Source organism: Erithacus rubecula (genome assembly GCF_903797595.1).
Source record: "Erithacus rubecula genome assembly, chromosome: 6".
Lineage (NCBI taxonomy): Eukaryota > Metazoa > Chordata > Aves > Passeriformes > Muscicapidae > Erithacus > Erithacus rubecula.
Genome location: NC_136688.1, coordinates 52,579,115 through 52,604,063, shown reverse-complemented (window position 1 = coordinate 52,604,063; position 24,949 = coordinate 52,579,115). Strand labels below are relative to the sequence as shown.

The 24,949-nt window shown below is 42.5% G+C and overlaps 1 protein-coding gene across 2 annotated transcripts in view; it reads left to right on the top strand.

Moving 5' to 3' along the window:
- Positions 1 to 1,347: 1,347 nt before the first annotated feature.
- The window catches only part of AKT1 (AKT serine/threonine kinase 1), a 76,321-nt gene continuing 52,719 nt past the window's right edge, over positions 1,348 to 24,949 (top strand). Inside the window, exons 1-2 of one of the 2 annotated variants that reach the window (XM_079307709.1) lie at positions 1,348 to 1,896; positions 8,284 to 8,458. In XM_079307709.1, the coding sequence (XP_079163835.1) occupies positions 8,413 to 8,458 (46 nt within the window). In that variant the 5' untranslated portion in view covers positions 1,348 to 1,896; positions 8,284 to 8,412. Of the gene's footprint in view, positions 1,897 to 2,065; positions 2,186 to 8,283; positions 8,459 to 24,949 lie in introns of those variants that run through there. The other variant, XM_079307710.1, reaches the window with a different exon arrangement.

Sequence of the window (24,949 nt, the reverse complement as noted above, 5' to 3'; positions counted from 1 at the left end):
CTGTAAATGCATTTTATGCACTTTTATGTTGCCAACAGTGCAAAGCTGTGGAAAGATGTGCAGTTTCCTAAATTCCAGCCAGCTTCTGATTGCAGAAATGTGATCATCAGTGATCGTATGTTTCTGAAGAAATCCAATCAGTTCTTACAACCCAGTTAACGTTTATGGCACTGTCAATTTGAGAATAAACAAAATCCCTTAATGAGCGAAGAAGGCAAATTTTGGGAGAAGGGCGGAGAATTGTTAATCTGTCATAGGTGTTTCCACAACATTGTTTTTAGAGCAGAATGGCTGTCAAAAACCTTATAAAAAATCTTGTCATGCTGTAAGCAATAGTTGAAGCAATTTGTGATGTTTTGAGCTGTTCCTGCTGTGAGAGCAGGGTGGCCTCAAGTGCAACATCCAGAATCATTACACTGACCCCTCCACAGGCGATGGACAGGCAGCCTGTCCATTGTGGAAAGGGATATTGGAGCATCCTCCAAGGTACTGTGATACCTCATTATTTATTCATCTGATATTTTATGGGAGTGTAAGGAAAAGCTCTGAGGGCAGAGAATTAGCACTGGCACCCTGTGATTTTGGGGGAGTTTGCAGGAAGAACCCCAAGAGGTTTAAAAGAACCTGGCCCTTCCTGGAGTCTGAAATACTGGGGCTGCCTGGGCCTCTCTCCTATGTGGAGATAGGTCCCTCTTTTTTGGGGTTGCTCTTTGTCCAGAGAAGGGCAACTAATCTGTTGGAGAGTCTGGAAAACAAATCTTAAAAGGAACAGCTGAAGGAGCTGAGGGTGTTTAGCCTGGAAAAAAGGAGGCTCAAGGGGGGACCTTATCATTCTCCAGAACTCCCTGACAGGAGGGTGTAGCCAGGTGGAGCTGGGTCTCTTTTCCCAGGCAGTAAGTGACAGGACCAAAGAACATAGTCTTATACTGCACTGTGGAAGGTATAGTTTGGATATTAACAAGAAATTCTTCACAGGAAGGGTGTTTTGACATTGGAATGGGCTGTCCATTTCAGTGGGAGGTGGTGGACTCCCTGTCCCTGGAGGTGTTTAAGGAAAAACTGGATGTGGCACTTAGTGCCATGGTGGCGTTCGGTCATAGGTTGGACTCGATGACCTGTCTTTTCCAGCCTAATCGATTCTGCGATCCTGTAAAATTGCCCATGCTCCAGGCAGCCGGTTCACAGGCCGAGTCAGGAGGGGCCCCATCCCGCCCGGGGCACAGCGTCCCCAGCGCTCCGCGGCAGGGCCGGGCCGGGCCGTGCCGGGGGAAGGGGGAACACCGAGCCGCCCGGGGCCAGGAAACGCCGCCCCCGGGGCCTGGGGCCGGGCCGGCGGGTGGGCGGAGGGGCCGGGCTGGCGGGCGCTGCTCCGCCGCGCTGTGGGAGCTCGGAGGGCGGCGAGGCCACGAACCCCGTCCGGGGAGCGGAGCGGGGCGGCCCCTCGGCACGGGCGGGAAGCGGCGGCAGGACTCGGCGGCCGCTCCGCGGAGGGTGTGAGCGAGCGCCGCGGAGACGCGTGCGGGACGAGCCGGGCCCGGGGCTGCGGGGGGAGGCGGCGGCGGAGCGAGGCGAGGGGCGGCCTCGCAGGGCGGAGCGGCGCGGAAGGCGAGCCGGCAGCGGGAGCGGGCGTGCGAACCCCACGGGCCGAGCGCCTGCGAGAGGGGGAGGAGGAGCCGCCCCGCCGCCCGGGGATGGTGAGGAGGAGGCGGCGGCTGCCGGGAGCCCAGTGAGGCCTTCGCTCGGCGCCCGCCGCAGAGCCCGCCCGCCTCGCCGGCCGCCCCCTTCCCCCGCTCGCTCGCTGGCTCGCTCCCCCCTTCCCTCCCCTTCCCCTGACTCCCTCCCCGGCTCCCTTCCCCTGCCGCCGCCGCCGCCGCCTCCTCCCCGGGCTCCAGCCATGTAAGTGACCCGCTCCCCGGCTGGGAAGGGCTGGGGGAAGGAAGCGCCGGGGCCGGGGCCTGCTCGGCGCGGCCGCATTGTGCGGGGCCGGGAGGGAAGGGAAGGCACGGGAAAGGGGGCGGCCGCTCTCCCTTCGCCTTCCCCGGCCGTGGGCTGCCCCGCCGGCCCCCGGGCACGGCCGGGCGGGGTGCGGGGTGAGGAGGCCCGGGCTTAGGCGGCCCCGGCCGCTCGCTGCGTCCTGCCCGCGGGCCCGGGGCGGACAGGAAGCTGTTGGCTGCCCGGGGATGCGGTGGGGGAGAGGGCGGCGGGGCGGGGGTCTCCCCTCGGGCCTGCCCCGGCCCCTGCTCGAGCATCGCCCGGGGAAACGGCGGTGGGGGCGCCTGGGGGGTGGTTTGTGATATTTCCGAAACAGCGGCCAGCGAAGCAGCCGAGGACCCCCCATTTTCCCACCTCCCCCGCCCCCATTTTCTCCCCTTGTCTTCTGCGGCCGCGTTGTTCAGCCCAGCTCCGCTTTGCGGACCACTGAGTGTTTGCCGACGGGGGCGTGATTCTCTCCGTGGGCATTTGGCGTGTGTAGGTGGCTGTGCAGCGCTTGTGGATTTGATTTTTTTTTTTTTTTTTTTGCAGTCGTGTTTTGCAGAGGTGTAGGGAGCTGTCTGCAGATGCCCCCCCCCCCGCCCCCCTAGGTGAAATTCTGCAGTTGCCGAAATGTTCTTAGAGACTTGTAAGACTTGTAAAACACACAATCAAGCATATAAACGTTCTGGTACTTTTTAATATATTTTACTGACAGGACACTACTGATGCAGATACAGCTTGCACCTTATCGGTGGTGTGTGTCCTCTGTCCCAGCCACCCCTGTGGGAAATATTTAACTGTTTTGCTTTGTTTTCCTACCACCTCTATCCATAAAGAAACAAATCTATATATTTATAGCACAGGAGAGATGTACATTTCAAAATACAGTTATTAAAGAGAGTTACTAACACTTAATGCTAAAGAATATTTGTTTGCAGGTAAATAAATTTGACATACTGCATGACTAGTAATTATTTTCATGTAGTAGTTAGTTTCATGGTGACAGGCACAACATTTTTCTGAGTTAGCAGATTTAAAGACACTGTGGAACTACCTTTGTTTTTTTTAAATAGTAGGGTTTGTGTTGTGTGTGGTGTTTATAGAACTGGTTTTGGTGTGCAGCAGTGGTAAATGAAATTGATCCAGTGTCCACAAGTCACTTTCAGCTCCAGTATTCACTTACGGTCTTATGAAAATGTCCTGTAAGTGATTACGTTAACAATTAAATAGTTTCACAACTGTCTTGATTTCTTTGGGGACTGAACAAAACTTCTGTTACAAATACTTTAAAATGGAATTTGATTAAATATATCTCAGGTATTAAATATATTCAAAGTTCCGAGCAGCACAGTTCTTAAATTATATGAGCATAAACTATAAAAGGACTTGTTCTTGTTTGGGAATATAAAGAAGATTTTGTCAGGGTTGCAGAGGGGGTTGTGAAGAAGTCACTTTTCTGGCATCACTGAATTTTGAAATAGGTGGCTTAGTTTGTCCTATCAAACTGTTTGCAGCACGGATAGTCGGATGTCGTAACTGTGGCCCCTCACCTGAACAGCATTAACATAACCTCCTGTCTATTGATCAGCAAAGGCAGGAGAGCGCAAATATTTCAAATTACTGTTTTGTAAACCTGGATTAAGCAAACAGATTGGGAAAAAAAAAAGGGGGGGGCGGGATATAGCTTTAGAGATTTTTATTTTCCAGTTACCATTTTCCCCGTAACTTAGTATCTGAGAATCCTTTGTGAACAGTGTCATCAGCTGCACTTGCTGCCATGAAATTCCAGTTTAGAAGTGGTGCCATTGGACACATAGTAGCAAATACAGGTGACCACACCTAAGTAGTGGCCCACAATACCTTTTCGTGAGGGAAACGAAGATGGTGGAACAACCTGGTCCTTCCAAGCTTCCTTGAAAGCTGTCTGCCCAGATTTGGTAACTGGGTCATGGTGCGACGCTGCTGCAGGCTCAGAGGGCCTTGAGCGCGTTGGAATCGCTGCTGCTGCCGTGAAACAGCCAGGGCAGGATTTGCGTAACGCAGGAGATGTACTTCACTGGTCAAAGCCTGGTGGGAACATCTATCTGTATGCTCCACTTGAAATGTTGGCTGGAGCCCAACTTTGTTGTGTCTGTGCTGTTTAGGTGCAGTTGGCTGTCAGCTGGGAGCTCGCACTGGGAAGAGAGCGAGGTTGCTCGTGGCATCCCATGTAACGGGCCCGGACTCACTGGCCTGGCCCAGTCTGGTTCCTGTGTGCCTCCTCTGCTCTCATGACAGTGTCATGTGGCCACAGCAGGCAAGCTGGGGCAGCTGGATCCTGTTTTGCCTGGTCCTGCTGCTGTGTGTTCTGAGAATGTGTAAAGATGTGCGGGACGTTTGGGCCCAGGGTGTCTTGGGGAAATCAGGAATGTGCCACACCAGGACAATGGGCATTGGTAACTGGTGGTGTGACAGGGCAGTGTTAGCACAGGGGAATGCTTTTTTGTAATCTGCTTTCTGATCTGGGCTAAGCAGTGCAGCCCGGACACAGTGTGACATGCCAGGACTGAGGCTTGTGGGTCGGTCTCCCTTTAGTCTCTTGCTTACTTTCTCTCATGAAGATGAGATGATTACCATAAGTGCTCCTGCATCCCATAAGCTTAAGCTTCAGCTTAAGCGTGAAAGACTTCCTTTTCTTCCTGATCTGCTCTACAGTGTAAGTGGAAGCAAATATAAAACTTTGCATTGGAAAGAGAGCAGGAAGTACAGATTAATATTTCTACTTTCTCAGAGAAAAAAAAAAAAAGGTGAGGATAATGTATAGAAGAGAATGAGAGAAGGAGTTCTAATGTGACTCTCCCAAACACAGAAAAGATGGTTCTGCTCCACCTTCTGTTGAGTGGTTGGTTGGAGTGACTCCTTAAAGCAGGTTTCACTGCTGCAGTGCCTAGGGAAGTGAGTTATCTCATTATTTATGAAGTTAATAACCTTTAAGGAATTAATATGTACGCAAAAGCAGTGTCACCATGATACAATGCTGATGTCATGCCATTCATGATTTACAGCACTTCAACCACGTGAGGACTATTTCAGTGTTTAAAAAAGTATTACAGAGCTGCAAACTGACAAACAAGCAAAGAACACTGAGAGAAAGACCGAGTTGTTTAGCGTTTGACAGTATTCAGTCCTGTGCAGACACAGACTGGAGCAGCCAGGTCATACTTACCTCAGATGCCCTCTCTTCACTGGGAACCATTCCTAGATGGCCATAAATGAGGACTGTAATCATTCTTTTTTTTTTTTTTTTTTTTTTTTTCCTTTTTCCCCTCTAAGGATTTTATGGAAAAGGAACTTTTTCTGGTTTACACATCTTCAGTAGTACATTGACCTATAGTTAACTTGCTCTTCTATTCCGAGAAATTACTCTTGCTTGCAGCCACTGTCTTCAATAACATCTCTTACTAAAATAGATGTATTAGGCACAGCTTGAATGTGTGTTTTAAAATACAGTAGAGTAGGTTTGCTGCTGCTGGAACTGTCTATGGACATCTTGTTAGATAGTGAGAGGGGATACCCAGCTCTTCACATTGCAAATTAAAAATAGCTTAACTTTCTCCATGTGAAGTAAGTGCTCTGACCTGGCTGACTGAAGGACTGATGTGGGACCCATGCTGCAGGTTGGTGTCAGGAAGTGTTTAATGTTTTTTCACTTTGTTGTGCCATGTCTTTTTTATAAAAACTCTCCACCCCCTGCACCACCCCTGTCCCCTGAAAAGTGGTGGGCAGATAAAGGCACATCCTTGAGAGCACAGCTACAACAGCAAGTGGGAAATATTTCTTGGGTAGAAATGGTATGGAAAAGGAAGTCCAAGCTGCTTTGATACCACAGAGAACAGAAAAAGTAGTCCCTCTAAACTTTGTATTTCTTTGTTGATCTGCTTTATTTGGCTCTGTTGTCATTCAAATTTGGATTATTAAATGACAGTTTAGCTGATGACAAGCAGGAAGCTGCCAAGTGGTAATCCTGACAAGTGTTAACGCAGGAAAACCTGGAGTAAGTTAGCTGCAGATTGGAGAATTCTGGTCCTTTATGCTTTTTTATGTTTTTAATAATAGTATTGCCTTTTCTACAGCCTAGTTTGTCTTGTAACTTCCTTTTTAATTTATGGTTGTTGGAAAGGATATTGATTGCTCAGTGCCTCTAAATGGCTGAATTCAGGATGCAGAGGTAGGATTGCACAGTCCCTGCACCCTGTATGACACAAAGTTAAAAGCGTTAACTTTCACACCTGGGTGTTGCATTTCCATACTCAAGTTGTGATAATCTTGGGGGTTTTGTTCAACACTTTGCAAATTGCTCAAGCCTCTTAAGTGAGGTCTAGTCTTCTCTTGACATCAGCACACAAATCTAGCTTGCATGGCTGTTGTGCATTGTACATGGCCATTTTGAAAAGAAAAAGCCTGCTGTGTTTGTCAGGTTCTATCCTAATTGCTCTGGAGCTCAAGGAGTTTGTTCCAAGGTGTTTCTGGCAGCTGTGGATTACTGGTCTCTGTTCTGCAGCATACAGTCTTCTCATATTTATTTATGAAATTAGGAATTCTTACATGTCACTTGTTCCAATGTAATTTTTCGTGTGTCTTCCCTCCCTCAGGCAAACATCTGTTTTGTGGAGTTGATAATTCTAAGTAGTGAGGTCGGCAGATTTGTAATTTGGAAAAAAAACCAAACTCACCTTGTTTCTGGGGAGAACTTCAACATAAACTGTTAACTGGAAAAGCTGAGAAGCAGTAACAAACAGTGTAGGTTTGTAGGCAGAGTGTCAGGGGAGTGACCTCCTTTCTCTGTCCATTTCTGCTGGCAGTGATGGAACTTGTTCAAATTCAAGCTTTGTGCTTTGAACACTGCCTGTTTCAGATCACTCTGATGTGGTACAAAGCCCTCTGCCCCTGCTGGGGTTTCAGTTCTAGGTTGGATTCATTTTGACCACCTGTTTTCTTCCATCCAGTGTTGTGTCTTAGTGAGTTATGGGGAATTAGTTGCTTTTAAATCTGGTTTCTGATGGATGGCTATCACCTGCACACTCAGAGATAATTGATGCAGACTGCCAAATGCATGCAGAGATGGTATATATTTGTCAGGTGGGAATGGAATGTCTCTGTGGTAGGTGAGAGACTCCAGCTCTTTGGTGGCAGTTTACAAATGCTGCTGGGTTTTGTTTTATTAAACTTATTGGTTACTGCTGGGAATTTGTCACCAATTAGGTTTTTTGATCACTCAAGTAATACCAAATTGAATGGCAGCATGGACACTTTGGGGAACACAGAGGAATTAAAGGAAAAACAGGGAATATTTGTACCACAAGCACAAAAATAATCAGATTCAATTTAGAAAAATAATAAAAGCTAATGCATTTGGGAAGAGATTACATTCAGTGAGGGAGAGAAATGCACAGATTGTTTCTGTGGTAGTCAGCCATGAGCAAGGCACATTCTCAATAAGAAATGGCAATCTTGAGCTATTTAGGGAGGGGCTTTGCCTCATAAAGCAGAGGGGTAAAAATCCCAAGTTGTGCTTGGGTATATTTCATTGTTATAAAATCAGCAGCAAACTGCAGTGTGGTTAAGGAAGAGCAATAAAATTGATCAGGGTTCTGTAAGGGCTGATTTGGGATAACAGTAAGGTACGTGAGCTTATCTGTGGTTGTTTTTATACCTCTAGGAGAGGTAAAAGTTAGAAATACCAAAGGTAGAGAAGATTATTTTTGGGGAGTCAAGAGATCTGAGTAGGATAAAAGGGATGATGCTGAAAGTAGGAAAATCTGAAGCAGGATAGGAATATTTACTGTCAGAGGTTTATCTCTAAGACACACTGTGTGCTGGTTAACAGATTATTATCAGGCTGTAAAGAAACCTTCCAGGAGATGTTCTGGAAGTCTTCCTTACCAGGAAACATTGAAATCTGGGCTTTGTGATATTTCAGAATTTTTATTGTTGCAAAGAATGAGGTGATGTTGCAGACATAAAGGTCTACTAGGTAAGATCTTGAATCCACCTGTAATTCAGACAGCACCTGGTATTATTGTGAGTCTGCCCATGATCAGCCTACTCACTGCAGAAGCAGGACTTAAGCAAGCCTGTATTTTGGCACCTCCACCTGCCAGAATAAATTCTTGTGGAGAGCTAAGCCCTTGTTTAAGATTTGTAAAAGAATAGAACAGAAAAATCCCAAACTAACAATTCAGCAATGAAAACTGCTCCCTGTTGTATCCCTTGTTGCACATCTGCGACATGCTTTGAGATGATGGTGTACTCTTCTTTTGATCCTTTTAGAAATAGCTGGGAAGGAGGAAAACAGGAAAAACCCTTGTCCCTCTTGTGGAGCCTTCTGCTGGAGTTCAAGAATTTCAGAAGAGTGATCTTTTGCCATAAACTGGTTTTTCAAGAGACATTCCTGCCATTATGAATGAAGTAGCGATAGTGAAGGAAGGCTGGCTTCACAAACGAGGTAAGTGACTCTTCCCTTCTGGACAGTAAATTGACTCCATTCCTCTCTAATCTGGTGCTCAGCAGCATGTCTTCAAATAATCCATTATTTTCCTGTTCATCCTAGTAGTGGGAAGCAGCACATAAGGAACATGCTTGGCTTTTTTTTCAAGCTTTAGAAAATGCATCTATGAGGTGTTTTCTTGTGTGTGTGTGTGTGTGCATGTGCTCACCAAAAATTGGTGTCAACTGCTTTGAAAATGATGATAAAGTAGCAAGTGAAGGAGATGCTACTTAGAGTGTTAGTGGTTAAACTGTAGTAAATAATTTTGGTTTGTGTATAGGTCTGTAGCTTTCCTTTTTGTGGTAGAAGGAAGAATTGAGATGAATATTTTTGAACAGTGAAAAATATGCCTGTATTTTGCAAGCAAAGCTGTGCTCTTGCAGAGACTTGCTAGAAAATGTGCTGTTCTGTTTGTGTGTGAACTGCTCTGGGTACCAGTGTCCTGGACAGGAAGAATAGCCTTGAGTTTGTGCACTCTGTGAATTTTGGTTGTACCACCAATGACATTTGATTTTTAGAAAAATTCTTTATTCTTGACTGAGTGGCAAAACTAAGAAGATAGTCACATGTATTGTTAGGCTTTTTGCCTTCTTACATATTTTCTTCCCAAAACAGTTGGTTTGTTCTTTTTTGGGGAGGTGTTGATTTTCAAGTACCATAGCACTGATCCTATAGGGTATTTGACTTACCTGTTTCTTTGTATTCTACTATTGTTTCTTGGAAAGGAGAGTACTGCTAGGTACTTTCCATGATAGTGTCATTTTTTGGACCAAAAACAGAATCTGTGTGTTCCAGTGGTAGGAAAGCTTACATGGTTCTGCAGACTCAGGATTTTTCTAGAGGGTTTGCAACAATTTGCCTGAAGGTGCAAAGGTATAGCATAATTATTTATGGAAGAAATTTGAAATGCATTATCATAACCTTGGTGAAGGCTGGTGGTTCTTCAGCAACAATAAGAAATTTCTAGGAATTTAGAAAACATGTTGATAATGTGTATTTTAAGAGGGTGAAAATGTATATTTCTGACAACTGGATATACAGTGTAATTTAGCATATTGATGCTTGATGTACAAATGTTTTGCTCAAGTTTTTTTACCGAGGCGTGTGGGGCTTTTCTTTGTTCTGGTATATTTCAGTTGGAAACAAACACCTTTGCACTCATTGGCTTAACTAGCTCATTCAGTAATTCTGGTGTACCCAGGGTGCTTTGTTCTGATAAAGTATTTGAGAACTCTTCTGCATTTGGATTAAATAGAAGAAACAAACACAGTTATACTTCCCATTCCCATTTATCTAGAAACTCTTCAAATCAGATTTTTTTTTTTGTTGTTTTAAACAATGTTTTCATGCAGTTTTTAACCATCTGTTGTATCAATTCTTCCTGCACTTACCTGTAATTAAAAAAAAAAAATCCTGTTATTTTTAGAAGCACTGCACAAAAATCTGAGGGAGAAGCATTTATTTTGAACAGTATGGAAAAGGCATTGACAGGATGATTCAGAGGCACATATGTCTGAAACTTTTAAACAATCATGTTGTATATTTCAGGGTTGTCTGTGTTTTTTTGTTGTTTCTAGGATTACAATAAAGCTACTTTTAAGTAAGGAGACCTCTGGAGGAGGTAGTAAAAGATGCCCAGTTGATTTTTTTGTTGTTGTTCTTTTAAAATTGCCTTAGAGAAACAGATTATTATCTCTGATAGTTTGCTGATAATATTATGGTTAGATTATGTGCTGAACACATTCCCATTTTCAGAATGTTACTATGCGTGTTCCGCATACTTGATGCTGCAAATCTGTGCCCAAACTCCTAAACTGTTAAACATACCTTGGCATTTTTTGGATGCCAGGTTTCCTAATCTTTTTAACCTGTTTCCCAATGTATTTTTGTCCTCCTGGTATGTGCAGTGACACCTATTTCATTCCACTCCATTGACTTTACAACTGTTAATTCAGTGTAGTCCTCATGAGGAGGTTTTTAGAAAGCAATGCTCTATCTTCTCTTCAGCCTGCTGGTGTCAGCCCTGGTAATCTCTTAGTTTTTACAGCTGTTCAGGGATAGGTTGACAAATTCAGTTCATTTGGCTCTGTCTTTGCTGGGGAGTAACTTATCCACTCTGTGTGTGCGCGTGTGTTTTGTTCAGCATCTTTCTTTTTTTAATAATCTACATTTATTGCCAGACACTATCAGTGTGCTGGCTCTGCTAGATCAAGTGCTTCAACCACAGGATGTTTCCAAAACTGATGTCTGATACAGTGAGCTTCTGAAGTCAAGGCATAAACAATAATTAGTGCAGGGAGGGACTGCTAAAGGGGGGCATTTCAGATATAAGAAACATATATATATATATATATATATATAGTTTGTCTTTTAGATAATATACAAAACCAAAGGTTGCACTGCATGTGTTCTTTAAAGATCCTAGGGCTTTCCAGACACAAATATTTTAGGTAGTGACTGGCCAAAATCCAGGTTGGGCAATGATCTTCTCTCAACCTAACGTTCCCCATGGCTTTGGATTGGCTTTGGTGTCTCTTACAGTTCCTGTCCTGAGCAGTTGAACAGCATGGCTGCGTGCAGTTGAACAGTTGCTACATCTCACCCCAGAAGTGGCTTAATTTTGGTGGATTTAATGATTTGTGTATGTGTAAATCAGGCTGCAAAGTGCTCTGGAGCCCTTCTGGATGGCAGGTGTAAGTAAGCATAAAGCCATCATTAGCAGGAGCAGGTGTTTCAGCCTGGCAGGGAAGTAGCAGGGCTTTCTGGAACCATGGAGTTGTTTTCTTCTGTCAGCATGCTTTACGTTTATGTTTTTGTTTCCAAGATTAAAAATACAAATGGAGAAATGAAATTAAACATTGCTTGCCTGACCGAGAGCTCTTGGCAGTTCTCTAAGTCAGTCACTAAAGGAAGCTCTACTTCCAGTAGTGCAGATGTTTGTTTGTGCAGGGGCCAGTCATGTCCATGGCATGTCTAACCTCAACCAAGCAGAAATAGAAGAATTCATGAATGAACTTTCCCCTCCCTATCCCTTTCCCCATTGGCAGTGCTTGGTGCTGTTACTCAAATCCCAGCAAGGACAGACTCTTGTGACCACTCTTTGTATAACTTGGCTGGACTGTTCCAGCAGCAGGCTGGAGGTGTGGAGGGGCTCAGGCTTGGGGTTGGTGCATTGTGTGTGTATCAATGTGTGTGTATCCAGCATGTGCAGTGCTGGTTGTGTGATGCTGAAGGAAGGATGGGGAAAATGGTTCGACACAGAGGTGCTGTAATTGTGATTGAATATGAGAGGAGAAGGAGAAAATTATCTGCCCAAATTGCTGCTTGTTGAGCTCTAAGATTATAGGTTTTCTGAATGTATATCACGAGAATCCTTAATTTTGGCTGTGTGTGGGGAACTTTTTGGAGAACAGAGGTGTGCCCAAGTGTATTTTACTTGCTTTACTGATGCATTTTAAACATCTCATTGGATTTCTTGCATCTTTCTGCTCTGGTCCCTGTTTATAAAGGTCCTTCTATTGTTTTCAGTGTTCATCCTGTTTTGTTTTTTTTTTTTTTTTAATGGAAGTCTTTCTGCATGGCTAACAAAGAGGGGATTGTGTGTTTTGATACTCTGTCATCTCTGTCCTCCCTAGTATGTCCGGTTTTCTTATTAGGGCATAAACTTGTATGAGAAAAAGGAGTCTTTTGGAGGCAGGGAAAGAGGGGGAGGGAAGAATATACACTGACATTTGAAAAAGGAATTGAAAATCTCCATTTCACAGTCTGAGAAATCGGAAGCAATTATAAGGAGCTGGAGAGACCTGTGTATTCATCCATTAATATTTAGCAGGAAATGCAGAGCTATTTTGTTTTTAAATAGTATATTAAGACCAGATAGTAATTTTAACCATGAAAACCATCACATATCCTCCAAATGCCAATTTTTATTGACTTCAGGCAGGTAAAGCTATTTGACTGATGGAGTCTCTGGCTTACAAGCTGATCAAAACTAATAGAGGCCCTTAAATGAGAAGTAATACATAAGATACCTACTTCACTTCTGCCTATAATACCTTTTTTCTTTTGGTTAAAGAATTATTTATGTAATGAATGGAGTGATACAGACAACAATAAATAACAATGGCCCACTGTGATTTGTTTTGCTATAAATTCATTGCATAAAGTGGATGTGAGATCCATATGTAAAATACAAACCAGGACTAAAATGCTGATTGTTGCTCTTTTAGCTTTCTCTAGCAGAATAGCACAGATGGTGAACTTTAGCTTTGTTATTTTGAGCACAGGTTCGTACTTTCAGTATTCTGTTAGTGTGAATCAAAGAGGATTTTGCAAGATATGACCAGATATATTTTTAAGCCAGGGAGTCTCTGGTGTTGCTGTTTTTCTTCACCTCTTCTTTCTTCTCTCTTTTCTGTTCTCACCATGTTCCCTACCTCTTTTTCTGTGTGTGTGTGTGTTTTATTTTGGGGTGTTTTTTTGTTCTTACCTTGGCTTCTGTCTGTCCCTGGGATGTAGTGATACATTGTTTTGGTGACCTGTGTAGTCAGAACCTTTGAGGTTCAGATTAGTTCAAGGATCATCTGGCTTTCATGGTATTTCAAAGAATGGCTGTGGCACTTGATGCAAAGGATCCTGAGAGCCATCTGAACTCTGAAGATGCCAGCTATAGAGGGCACAGCTGCTTCAGAGGAAAAGCTGGGGGGAATGGAAAGGTAAGAAACAAGATAGGGGCTGAACAAAAAATGGAGTGGGGCTGAATGAAGAAAGGAGTGGGGAAGTTGTGACAGAGGGAGAGAAACTGATGCTGTTTCTAGAGCTGAAGGGTTGGGTTTATAGGGAAATCTGTTACTCTTCTTGTTGGAAACAAAAGATAAGCTGTGTCAGTTTGTGGTTTTCCTTGTGTGTCTCTTTTTCAACACAAGGGGCAATAGTTTTGCAATTCTAGCTCTTGGTTGCTTTCATTTTGCTTGTCCTGTTCTGGGAAAAGGGGACTGGGGAGGAACCAGGAAATTGTCAACCAGTAAATCTGACCTTGGTGGTAGGCAAGATGCTAGAAACATTAAGAAAGGATGAGATCACAAAACATCTGGAGAAATATGAGCTGATAATGGCTAGTCAGCTAGACTTTTGGAGGGTAATCTCATTTGATGGAATTATTTGTGGAGAGATCATAAGAAATAGGCTGGATCCAGTGTACTGTAAAAATTTTGCTCTGGATGACAGGGGAAGTCAGAAACTGAGAATCAGCTGGTGCAGTGTAACTGTACTGTACTTCATCTTTGAAAGAGATAGTGTAGCCTAGAAATGGCTCATCTTCCTTTCACAGGGCAGGACTACTTGTCTTTGAGTGTTTTTGTTACTTTCCAGCATCCTTTCAGAAAACTTTCTTCCAGAACACTTTTGCATTAAACTCATTCTTTAATCCACAGCTTTACATTTTTGAAGGGTGCATCCAAATGTTTCTTTTTTTCCTGTAAAAATTACTCCCAGAAAGTCTTTATTCCAACATTTTCACAAAATACTTTCAGTTCTTTAGAGAAGTGATGCTGGGTTAGATGTGTTTCTCATTGATTGTGAGGTGACTGGAACTTACATGCAAGTGACACTGAACACTCTCGCTTTGAATGGCAAAGAGGAAGATCTGGGATGTTGGTGCCCACATTATTTATGTCAGTCTTGGAAGTTTACTTTCATATTCTGTTTTGTTGCACATCAGAAGCGAAACAAACTAGGTCTCAATTTTATCTCTAAAAGTGGGATAGAGTCATGAATTAATGTTACTTGTTATTAAAAGGGATTTGAGAATGAGGGATCTAGGACATTGCAAGCCCTGTGAAAGTGAGCTTGGGAATGCTTGATACAGTGGATCATGCAGAAAGTGCCTGTATTGGCTTTGATTTTCTTTTTCATGGTTCCTTCCTTTGCAAAAAGGGAAAGATAGGCCTCTGGAAAAAAAAAAAAAAAAAAGCTGTCCATGTTTTCTGTTCTTTTTCTCTCTCAGTAGGCATGTTGAGAAGTCATCAGGTTTGGATGTAGGAAGAAAGAAGTACTGAGTGAGTATGCTGTTTTGAGGTAAAGAGAGAGCAAGAGAATAAAGCTTGCTCGTTGTTCTTGCAGGGGTGGTTTTAGTCAAGGTGCTGTACCATGCATTTAAAATTTGGCACCTTGTCCTTGTTTGGAAATGTCTTCCCCTGCAGCCCCTGTGTGGATGCCAGAAGGTTCCTTCCCTTCCAACTAGTGCTGCTGCCACTGTGTTCAGTTGAACTCCCTGTCTGTGCCTAAGGCTTCCCCTGCCCAGACTTGCTCCTGGTTATCCCTGGTAGCCTGTGACTTTGACATGTGAAATAGCTGGTGAGGACTTTGATGTTCTTAGAGCAGTACATGGTGACATGTAGTGTCTCTCCTTTCGTGCACTTTCTGTGTTACTAATAATTCTCTTAAAATTTGGGGTGGTGGTTGGTGTCAGATTCATTTGGGAAATAGGCCTTGATATCTATTGGGGGGAAAAAAGGATTTGCTTAATATTTAATATTAATGTATTTTAAAAGAGAGCGCATTGTAAAAACCAAATATCTGTCAGCCGTGTGGGGTTTTTCCCCTTTTACATATTGGAGTAGCTGATTTGCTAAGAGAAAAAATTAGTTAAGTCTTATTTAAAAGTCATCTCTCATGGGGGAAGACTGAGGAGGGATTATTATTTTCAGATGCATTATGTTGTAGGTACAATGTGCTTCTTAAAGGGGGAACAAAAACCAGGAAACTATGTGAGGAAAGAGGAAGAAAAAGAATGGAGAAAGAAAAGCACCATATTAGGTGTGAAGTAGTGTGTTTTTGTGAGAAATATTTATTGCAGCTGAAAGGGGGAAATAATGAAGACTGACTTTGAATGCAATTGGTAAGCATGCTACAGACCTCTGGGATTATTCCCCCATCTCTTCAAGTTGAGCCAAAAATGTGAAAAAGATAGCTGGTCAAATAACATTGTGAAATTTGTCAGTTTATTCAAAAGTGCATGGTCATATTTGAGGACAGCCGAGGTAAACAATTATCACAGACTGTGGGCAAGTCAGTTACTGTTTCCCCAAGTCTCTTGGGTAAGCTGGGAGAGCATGTTTTGAAGTGCTGTCCGAACCCAGGCCTTTGGTGAACTGCATGTAGAAATACACTTTGGAGTCAGTGGTTCTGTGCATGGCTGCAATGGTATTTCATGCTCATGTCGAGACTGAGTGCAGCATCTGAGTCATTTGTGGGGCTGTCAAATCAGTCTCCTCTGCCTGTGCTTCACTAATGGACTCCTAATGAGAACCACAGGATGAGCATGCCAGAGAAGTGGGCTTTGTGTTGGTGGTGAGCCTTCACAGGAGGTACCTGTTTTGGGAGGGAGCTCCAGCCTTAGAATGACTGGAGTTGGAAGAGAGCTTTAAAGATCATCTAGTCCAACCCCTGTGGCATAGGCAGGCACACCTTGCACTAACTGTGTTGCTCAAAGCCCTATCCAGCCTGGCCTTGGGCAGTTCTAGGGGTAGGACATCCACAACTTCCCTGGGCTGTTTGTGCCAGTGCCTCACCACCTTCAGAGTGAAGATTTGCTTTGTCAAACATTATATCGTCTCAATCTACTCTCCTGTATTTTAAAATTGTAATCTGTCACAATAGGCCCTGATAAAAAATCTCTCTCAGTCATTCTTTAAAGCCCTCATAATGTGTAAAAAGTGAGCAATAAGATCTCTCCAGAGCCTCCTCTTTTCAGGCTGAACAGCCCCAAACTCTCTCAGCCTCTCTCCATAGGAGAGGTCTTCAAGACAAGCATTTTTTGCTGATGGAGACCCCAAAGGTTGACTCTGGTGTGCCTTGAAGTGAACTTCAGGTGCTGATGGAGGTCAGGCTTCTTTAAGCAGTTGCTACTAATTCTCAAATTTGGAGTGCAGCCTTTATGGCTATGTTGGCTTTATAAATCAGTTCCCACCTGTAGAAGTCACAAGGTTTTGATCCTGAAGCAGAGAAGGTTGCTAGTCCTCATGATGTTGAGAAAAATGGGAAAAGATAACCTGAGTGCCTGCTTCACAGTTTAGACTAAGCAGAATAAAAAGGGCTGTTTAATTACTTGTCACAAAAGAGCTCAAAAAGTAGAGGATTTGAAATAATTTGTAGTATGTGTTTTTGTTTTTCTGGCCTTAGCAGTATTAGTACCCTGCTATTTCTGCAGTTGTATCAGAGGGTCTGGGGATCACAGAACACATCCTAATCACACTTTGGAAAGCAGGCAATATGAAAAAATAAATTTCTGATTATCTGCAGGATGCTTGGCAGGTCTAATTGTTAATAGAAACATAGAAATGAAACTGTATTTGAACTGCTTTTTTATTTATCAAACTCCCCTGAAATAAATCTTAAGAGAAAAAATACTTAGTTAAAATTTTTGCCACGTCTTCTCATACAAGCTTTTGTATGTGCCATATTACCAATTACATATTGCTGCTGATTTGTACAGAATGATGTAGTTAAACTGGTGTGGAAAATATTTGTGCTGAGTAGGGTTTATGTCCAGAATTACAAGGCTACACACAATTCTGTATATTTTTGGTTTTATGCCTATGCTAGAGCTTCTCAGTTGAAGTATTAGCAAATAGTTACACCCTTGAACAACCTGTTAAGCGGCTCAAAATCCATTGCCAGGCCTCTGCAGAGTGGGAATATAGCCTTTTATTTGCTGGTTGCTTTTCAGGAGCTTCCAGGCATGGATTTTCTGGACTGGTGTTTTTACACATTGTATGTATCCCTGTGCTTCTCTGTGGTCAATAAACCATCTATAAATAGTAATCATTTAACTAACTGGAAGTGTTTTCTTTGTAATGTAGATTTTTCTTTGTCTTGTTTTATTATTTTTAACTTTTCATCTTGCAGTCTCTTTGCCTTCCTATGCTCATTAAGTAGAATGAAAGTTTGGGAACACCAAGGAATAATTCAAGACTCAAATATGTAGTTGCATAGATTTAGCTGTATTAAATGTTTATTATTCTACTGGAAGTTTATGTGTGGAGCAGGCTGGAATCTAGTTGTGATTATCTGTGGTGACAGTGCTGGTTGTAGGATTTGTAAGTAGTTTTCTAGGTGGACTTTGATTTCCAGGCAGAGGATAGGAGTTCTATGCCACTATAAATTCACTGATTGAGTCATTCTATATGAAGTGCTCTTCATGCTGCTGGGGCAATGTATTGAGAAGACCATGGGCTTCTTCCCATAATTTAAAAAAAAAAAATTCCTATCTTTTTACATGGTTGTTACTAAAAATTTGGTTTATCTGCTTTAATCGTAGAATGGATTGAGTTGGAATGGACCTTAGAGATCATGTAGTTCAACTCCCCCTGCCATGGACCTTCCACTAGACCAGGCTGCTCAAAGCCCCATCCAAACTTCTCATGAACACTTCTAGGGATGGGATGTTCACAGCCTCTCTGGGCAGCTTGTTCTAGCACCTCACCACCTTCAGCCTAAGGAATTTCTAACCTAATCTCTATCTTTTTTCTTAGTATGAAACCATTCTCTGTTGTCCTCTCACTGTCTGCCTGTGTAAGAAGTCTCTCTCTCTTTAATCCCTCTTAAAGAATGAAATCAGTGACTTTAATACTGTCTTTGGTGTTATTTTTCCAGACAGTGAAAGAGTAGGATACTATTTGACTTTTTCAATTTGAAATTTTCTTTGCATCAGGGATAGTTGTAAATCTGGTCTTCTTCTCTGTTTTTACTGTAGCAGGAACGTTTGAAGTGTATACAACTGATTTATCTCCTGATGTAGAAGTCAAAGTTGCCTTATCACTTGCATGATAAGAAAAGCATTTATTCTAAATAAGAATTAGGGGAAAATTGCATTTTCATTTGTGGAAAACCACTACAAACTTGCCAGCAACAACCTCCAGCTGACTTGCTGTATCGCTGTAATGCCTATTGAACACTTTTGTGGCAGATTGTTTCTGTTGTTTCTGCTGAAGTTCAGCCTGTAAAGTCAAGATATCTCGATCTGAGAGATGGGAAGATGGTTAAATTACATCATCATGGAAGAATAGCAGCATACTTAGCTTTAAAGCCATTCACGACTACATTGGCACCCCTTTGTTATACAGTGTAGCTGAAAACGAACTGCAGCAATAATGAACCAATCCATCTAAATCACAGCAGCTGAACAACTGACTGTTCTATCTCAAAATGCAAATGCTTTGTGCAGAATGGATTTAATTGTAAATGTTTGCTTAGTAGGGAATATGAGCCTTTTAGTTTGTGACAATAATTGTGAATACAAAGACCCACAGAATTTTAGGGTTTACATAGCTTGTCCCTGTTCTTATAACAATATTTCAAAGTCACTTTTTTAAAATGTACCATTTGGCTTTTTTCTAGCCAGTGAATAGAACTCTAAATGCCCAATCTCCAAGTGGTGTTTTGGAAACTGAAGGATAAATTTAGCTCTATGTACTTAGATCAGGCAGAATTTTTTGTTATATTTCTTTCAAATCTATGTTAGGGCTTTTACGTAGTTTCAGATAATAAGAGGAAAAAAATGCTGACTTTCAGGGGTTGAATTTGTTTTGCTGTGCAGAAATGCCAAGTGTGACTTAGAGTATTAAGCATTTTCTTTGAGGTTCTAGTAAGGTGCCTCAAACAATTAAAAGGTTACTGTGAGGAATTTCTTTTGTAGTCAAACTAACAAGCAAAATCCCTCTGTATTAAAATCTTCATTCTTTGTTAAATTCCTGGAGCCTGACCGCTTGAGTGCAGCACAAGAGGGTGAATCTCTCTCACTGATTTGAATGAATTAAAATAAAGCAGCATTGTCATTTTGGGAAAGGAAAAAGCTCACCAAAAAAGCTTCATCAAAAAAAGTAAGAAAAGAAGAATACCTGCCTCCAGGCTGTTCTTAGGTATCTGTGAAGGGAAAAACAGATAAAACTTGGAAAACAGACACACACAAAATGTGCATGTTTATACTTCTGTTGGCATTTTGTGTGTTCTTTAATAGCCTTCACATGTGGATTAGTCCTTCTGAAAAAAAAGGCAACCAAGCCCCCTGAAGAATAGGCCTTTGTGACACTGGAGAAGTTTACTGTGCCAAAGTTATGGTAAGAATTTGTAAATTTTGGCTGCTGAAGTACTTCCTTCCCCTGCTATGTTTTTATGTTGGAAACTTGTAAGTGTGGAATAGAGGGTGTTTTTTGGTTTGGGTTTTTTTTTTTAATGACAATGCAAACATTCATTTCACAAACTAAGCCGCCTGTTCACATGACGCTGCTGCTGTATATAAACACCCTGTTGATCTTGTTCTGCAGAAGTGTTTGTTGGGCTTCCTGAGTCATACGGAAATGCTCCACTGCTCTTCTTGGGGCTGTGCTGTGGACTTAGGCTGTATCTGCTCAGATATAGTTTCCAGATTAAGGTCCTTGAAAGACATGTTTTTACTTGGAACAGGACCCTCAAAGTTGGGATTTTTTTTATGCCTCATTTTCTGTATTTAAAATTTTTCCTCCTGCTATCTCGGGTGTAGGTTTTGTCTTGGTTAAAGCTGAACCTATTGGGAAGATGTTTGGTGCTTCATAGCTGCAAACCTCTCTTCCCCTTACATATGGTGTTGTTTCTTCACACAGATCTTAGTTTGAGGCAGGCAATAACTCAGGCTGAAAGAGCTGTGCAGAGCACACAGGCCCAAGAGGATGCTGCTGGCTGCACTGCCAGGTGAGCCTTCCCAGCAGCCTGGGATGCAGACAGATCTGGGCAGCACAGTTGACTTCACAGGGGTTTTCTAGACTAACCAAGGGCAGAATTAGAGTCCAAGGCTAGACTGTCATGGTGACAAAATATTTAGAAAACATTTTCTTGCTTGAAACAAAAGCTTGGATTATGCAACACAAAGTACTGTCCCAGTGAAATAAATGATGCTGTGTATTTTTAAAGGGCTCTGTGTGTTCCCTGTCAGCTCTTGCCAGATTCAGCACGTTCAGGTAAAATGAGGTATTTTTCCTTCAGACTGTTGCTTTTACTAGCTGGGTTAATCTCCCACCCTTTATGCAGTGGGGTTGCAAAGATGTGGCAGCCAAATGTGACCTCACATACTGAACACAGTGGGACAGCCGTGTTAAAGATGGATGCAATGGAGCCCTGTCTTCCCTTCAGCCATGGTGGCTCAGCTGCATTAGGAGCAGTTGCTTAAAACTTACACCTTGTAATTGGCATAGACTGATCTGATTTCTAGTGTGCTCTGTGACTAGACTTGGTGATTGCTTTTATTGGGTTAGAATGTGCTGTTCTTGCTGCAGGAGGAGCTTTTTGTTCTGTGGGTGTTTCATCCTTCCATAATAACTCATGTAACTCTCTTTTTGTTAATCCTGAGGTTTGGTGATGCCCCAGACTTACCAATATCTACCCTCTGACTTGAACAGAAGCCACAGGTCTAAAGTGTCTGTAGAAGATTGTTCATTGGGAATAATGTAAAATGATTTTAAGTTAAGCAAACCTATGAGAACGGAATGAAGCCATTTACAGCTCAGCACTCTGCACCATTTGAAATTAATACATATTTTTCCCAGTCTGTGTTTCCTGGGTAATATCAGTTGTAGTTTCAGAGGAAGCATGATTTTACATGTATCCTGCCTTTTCTGCTTAGAGCAGCAGGTGGCCAGATTTCTTTCTGAAAAATAGTGACTTGTCTCAGCTCTACAGCAGCTCTAAGAAGATCAGCTGCAAAGGTTTTTTTAATCTTCAAAGTTGATTTTTTTAAAGTTCCTGTAGTTGTTGGACTGTACTGTTATTCTTGAAAATGGAAAACAAAAGCAAAAACATGGAGGAGGGGAATATACTTTTCTAAGGTTTGCATCATCTTGCATCTTTGTATGCTTGGCATGTAACCGTGTCCTATTCAGAGTGCTGCTCGTTCTCTAGGCTGCTGCTTTGTCCCTACCACTAGTTCCTCTGTTGCATTGAGCTGCAAAACCAGCTGCTTTTGCTTTTCATACCTATTTTTACCATCTCTAATTTGCTATTAAGATGTTAACTTCTGCCTCCCTTTAGCCTCTACACTGTGACTACAACGTAGAGGCAAGCAAGCACTTACGTGCTTTCTCTTGTGCTACCCTTTCACACTTGGGAAATGGTCCCTGTAAACAGCTGCAGTGCTGCTTTATTGTCCTCTTCAAAAGCTCTGGTTCCTTGTGTTGCTTATAAAAGGCTCCAATGAACTTGTAATGTGTGTGTACTGAGACTGCTGTTCCCAGCCATGCCCAGTATCGGTCCCCCTTTTTGTGTGTGTGTCTGTGTCTGGCTTTCCATTGTCCCTGTCCTGTGACAGTCAGCTCTGCAGAGCAGGGACTGCCTCATTGTTCCATGTGTACAGCAGGTGGCTCAGATCCAGATGTGTCTCTGAAGTTGCTGTTAACTGCAGTAACAAATCATTATGCTACAGAAAAGCTGCATCTAAAATAGGGGAAAAAACTCAGCTACACTGTAATAAGTTTTATGCACTTTTAAGGATTGGCATTTGGGTTTGGTTTTTAATAAACTTCTGACATGTTACTGGTAGGATTTTGCAAAAAATGAATATATATGAAGTTCTCTTCACATTTTAAGAAACCTTTGGCTAGAGGAAAGCTTTCTTCTCAGGAGCTGCTCCAGGCTACTAGGAGTGGGCTACTTCACAACAGCTCTTGTTGGTTTCTTGGAGAGGTTTGTTTATTCCTGTGAATAGGGTGTGCTTATGGCAAAACCTCATGTTTCTGGAGATTTTCCTCTTTTCAGGCATTATTTTAGAAACTGAATGTCACACAACAGGATGTGTGGTTGTAGATATATGTTCACGCTTCAGGGGCCATGCATACCTTTGTGACCATGTACAATCCTGTGCTTTTTCTCTCATCATTCATGTGGTGAAATAAACCATGGAGGAACAGTGGGTTCATTTCTCCTTTTTATGCCCAGAACACACAGAGAATGTATTGATACTCATCTTTCTGTTGACTCTTAAAATGCTCAAACCAGTTATTGGAGGTAAAGAGGTAAAAAAATGAGGGTACGTGGCCAAGCAGGCTTGAGATTTTATTCCTCAAATTTGATTTAAAAAATTTAATTTGATAAAACTGCATTTGTTCTATTTCTTGTGTTTGTGTGTATTTTAATTCTGAATTACCTTCATGCACTATTAGTGTTAAGAATTCTCTTACAGCTTTCTGAGTGGTCCCCCTTTTGTAAGGGTGATCACCTCAAATGGATCTTTTTAACATAATGGATTCTGTGATTCTTGACAGGTTTAATACTGGGATATTGGGAATCTCATGTAAAGCCCACTTTGATTTTGGAGGAGAATAACAACCCCATTTGTAGAGGTGTTTGGCTTTATTTTTCATATTCCTTGTGATAGCCATCAAACAGAAAAAAAATAGCAGTTCTTCAGTTCTCAACAGGCCTTTTCATTTTTCAGTGTTGGCTGGTATGTTCAAATGCAGAAGTTGGGATTTTTCAAGGAAAGGTTCAAAACTTGGAATAATAAACAAACTGTGCTTATTTACTATTTTTGTAAGTGTTTGGGTCTGAACCCAAAAGTTGTTTTTTGCTTTAATTGCTAGAATGTCTAGCTTACTAAGATTGCTGTGTAGCTGTGAAGCTGCTGGAAGTTTTGCTTTCATTTGTTTATTTGGCTCTTGTTGCTGTGATGCTTGCTGTCAGAAAGTAGAAATGTTTCTAACCTCATCCTTGCCTTTCTCCTTCACTTTTTTATCATCCTAGTATAAAAGAAAGGGGAGAAATTTGGGCATAGCAGGATGTGTGGTGGAACTATCTCTGTTCTTTCTGGTCACCTTCAGGCAGGGCTTTTATTTTGTCACTGATGGAAGTTGAACTAGGTGCCTGATAGTGCTGTCTCCAGAAGAAGCTGGTTGGCTGCAGCACCTTCAGGCTTTAGCAGAAGTTGGCTGCAGCTCCTTCAGTCTCTGTGGCAGAGGAGCTGTGCTTTGGATGCACATTTTGTTACTGGTGGCTGGAGTTTACAGCAACAGCCTGTTGTAAAAGTCCAGGCCTGAGCCATGCTTACCAGCAGCAATTGATAGAACAGTCCATGGATAGCAGAGGTGACCTGGGAGCTCACCATGGCCCATCTGGTGTCCTCAGCTACCACCAGCTCACAAATTTCTTCCTTTGACCCAGTCAGTGTAGTGCCTGTGTCATTCATCAAGGCCTGTTCATGATGGTTTAGTAGCACTCTTGTCATTTTCTGGCCACTGAGATAAGCAGTCACCTTTTGGAGTCAGATTGGATAAACCTGGTGATCCATAGTGTAATAGATCTCTGCTGTTTGTTCCAGGGTCACCTCAAACAGTTGACATTAAATGCTGCTTTATGAATGCCCTTAAGTTGTAGGTTATTTCATAACAGGTTCTCTGGATGGTTGCAGCTAGAGTCCCAAAGGACAGAGTCAATTTTGGATCTGATCTGCTGTTTCACTTAGAAAAGAGAGCCTTTGAGGGCAGGGTTGAAGCCTGGCTCCGCCAGGAATGGGAAACCTTGAGCAGTGTACAGCCTCTGGAATTTGTTTTATCTGAGAAAATATTGTTGTGTGAAGTCTGGAGCCAAGGTTTCCATAGGAAACTACGTTAGACCTTGTTTGGATCTGTGTATGAAATGAGATAGGTACTACAGCTAAGGGACATTTTTTTATTGGTGTTGTATAACTCACACTCTCTAGAACAGGGAGATTCTTGAAGGATGCATGTCTAATACCTGCTTCCTGTTAAACTTTCACTAATTATTTTAAAATTATACTTAGAATCTGCTGTGGATGTTTTTAATTTTCTGCCTTGAAAACTTGATACGTCTTCCTTCCTTTTCCCACAATACCAGGATAGTGATAGTTATTTTGGAAATTGTTTTCCTTGTTCAAATTTGGACTTCTGAATGCAAACAGTCTTATGCCTGATACCCTCTTCCATTTTTCTGGGGTGGAAATGCTATTGCTAAAAGGCATACCCATTACCCTATTCCATGTGGCCCGGGGGAGCTTGATAGGTCAGTCAAATTGAAGGCAGAGCACCTTGGAGCTGAAGAGGTGTCTGGTGCATGAGGGTACTGTCCTGGAACTGAGAATTGAAGCCATTCTTCCCCTGGTCTGCCACAAACTTCCTCCTCATACAATCACCTAGGACAGGGTTATTTTTCTCACTCTGTGCCCCAGTTCCCTATCTGTAAAGTGGTGATAACAGCACTTCCTTACTTCATGGGGATGTTTTGAGGACAAATGCAGCTCAAGCTGTAGGGCTCTTGGATACTGTGGTGACTGGGAACACAGATGGAAGAAGGGAAATGTTCCACATAAAAGCTTTCTGTTCTTTGAGCCCAGTGGTAGATTATGGCACTGATGTGATTGTGACTTCCATGAAGTCATGGCTTGACTGGTGCCATGTCTTCCCTTCAGAG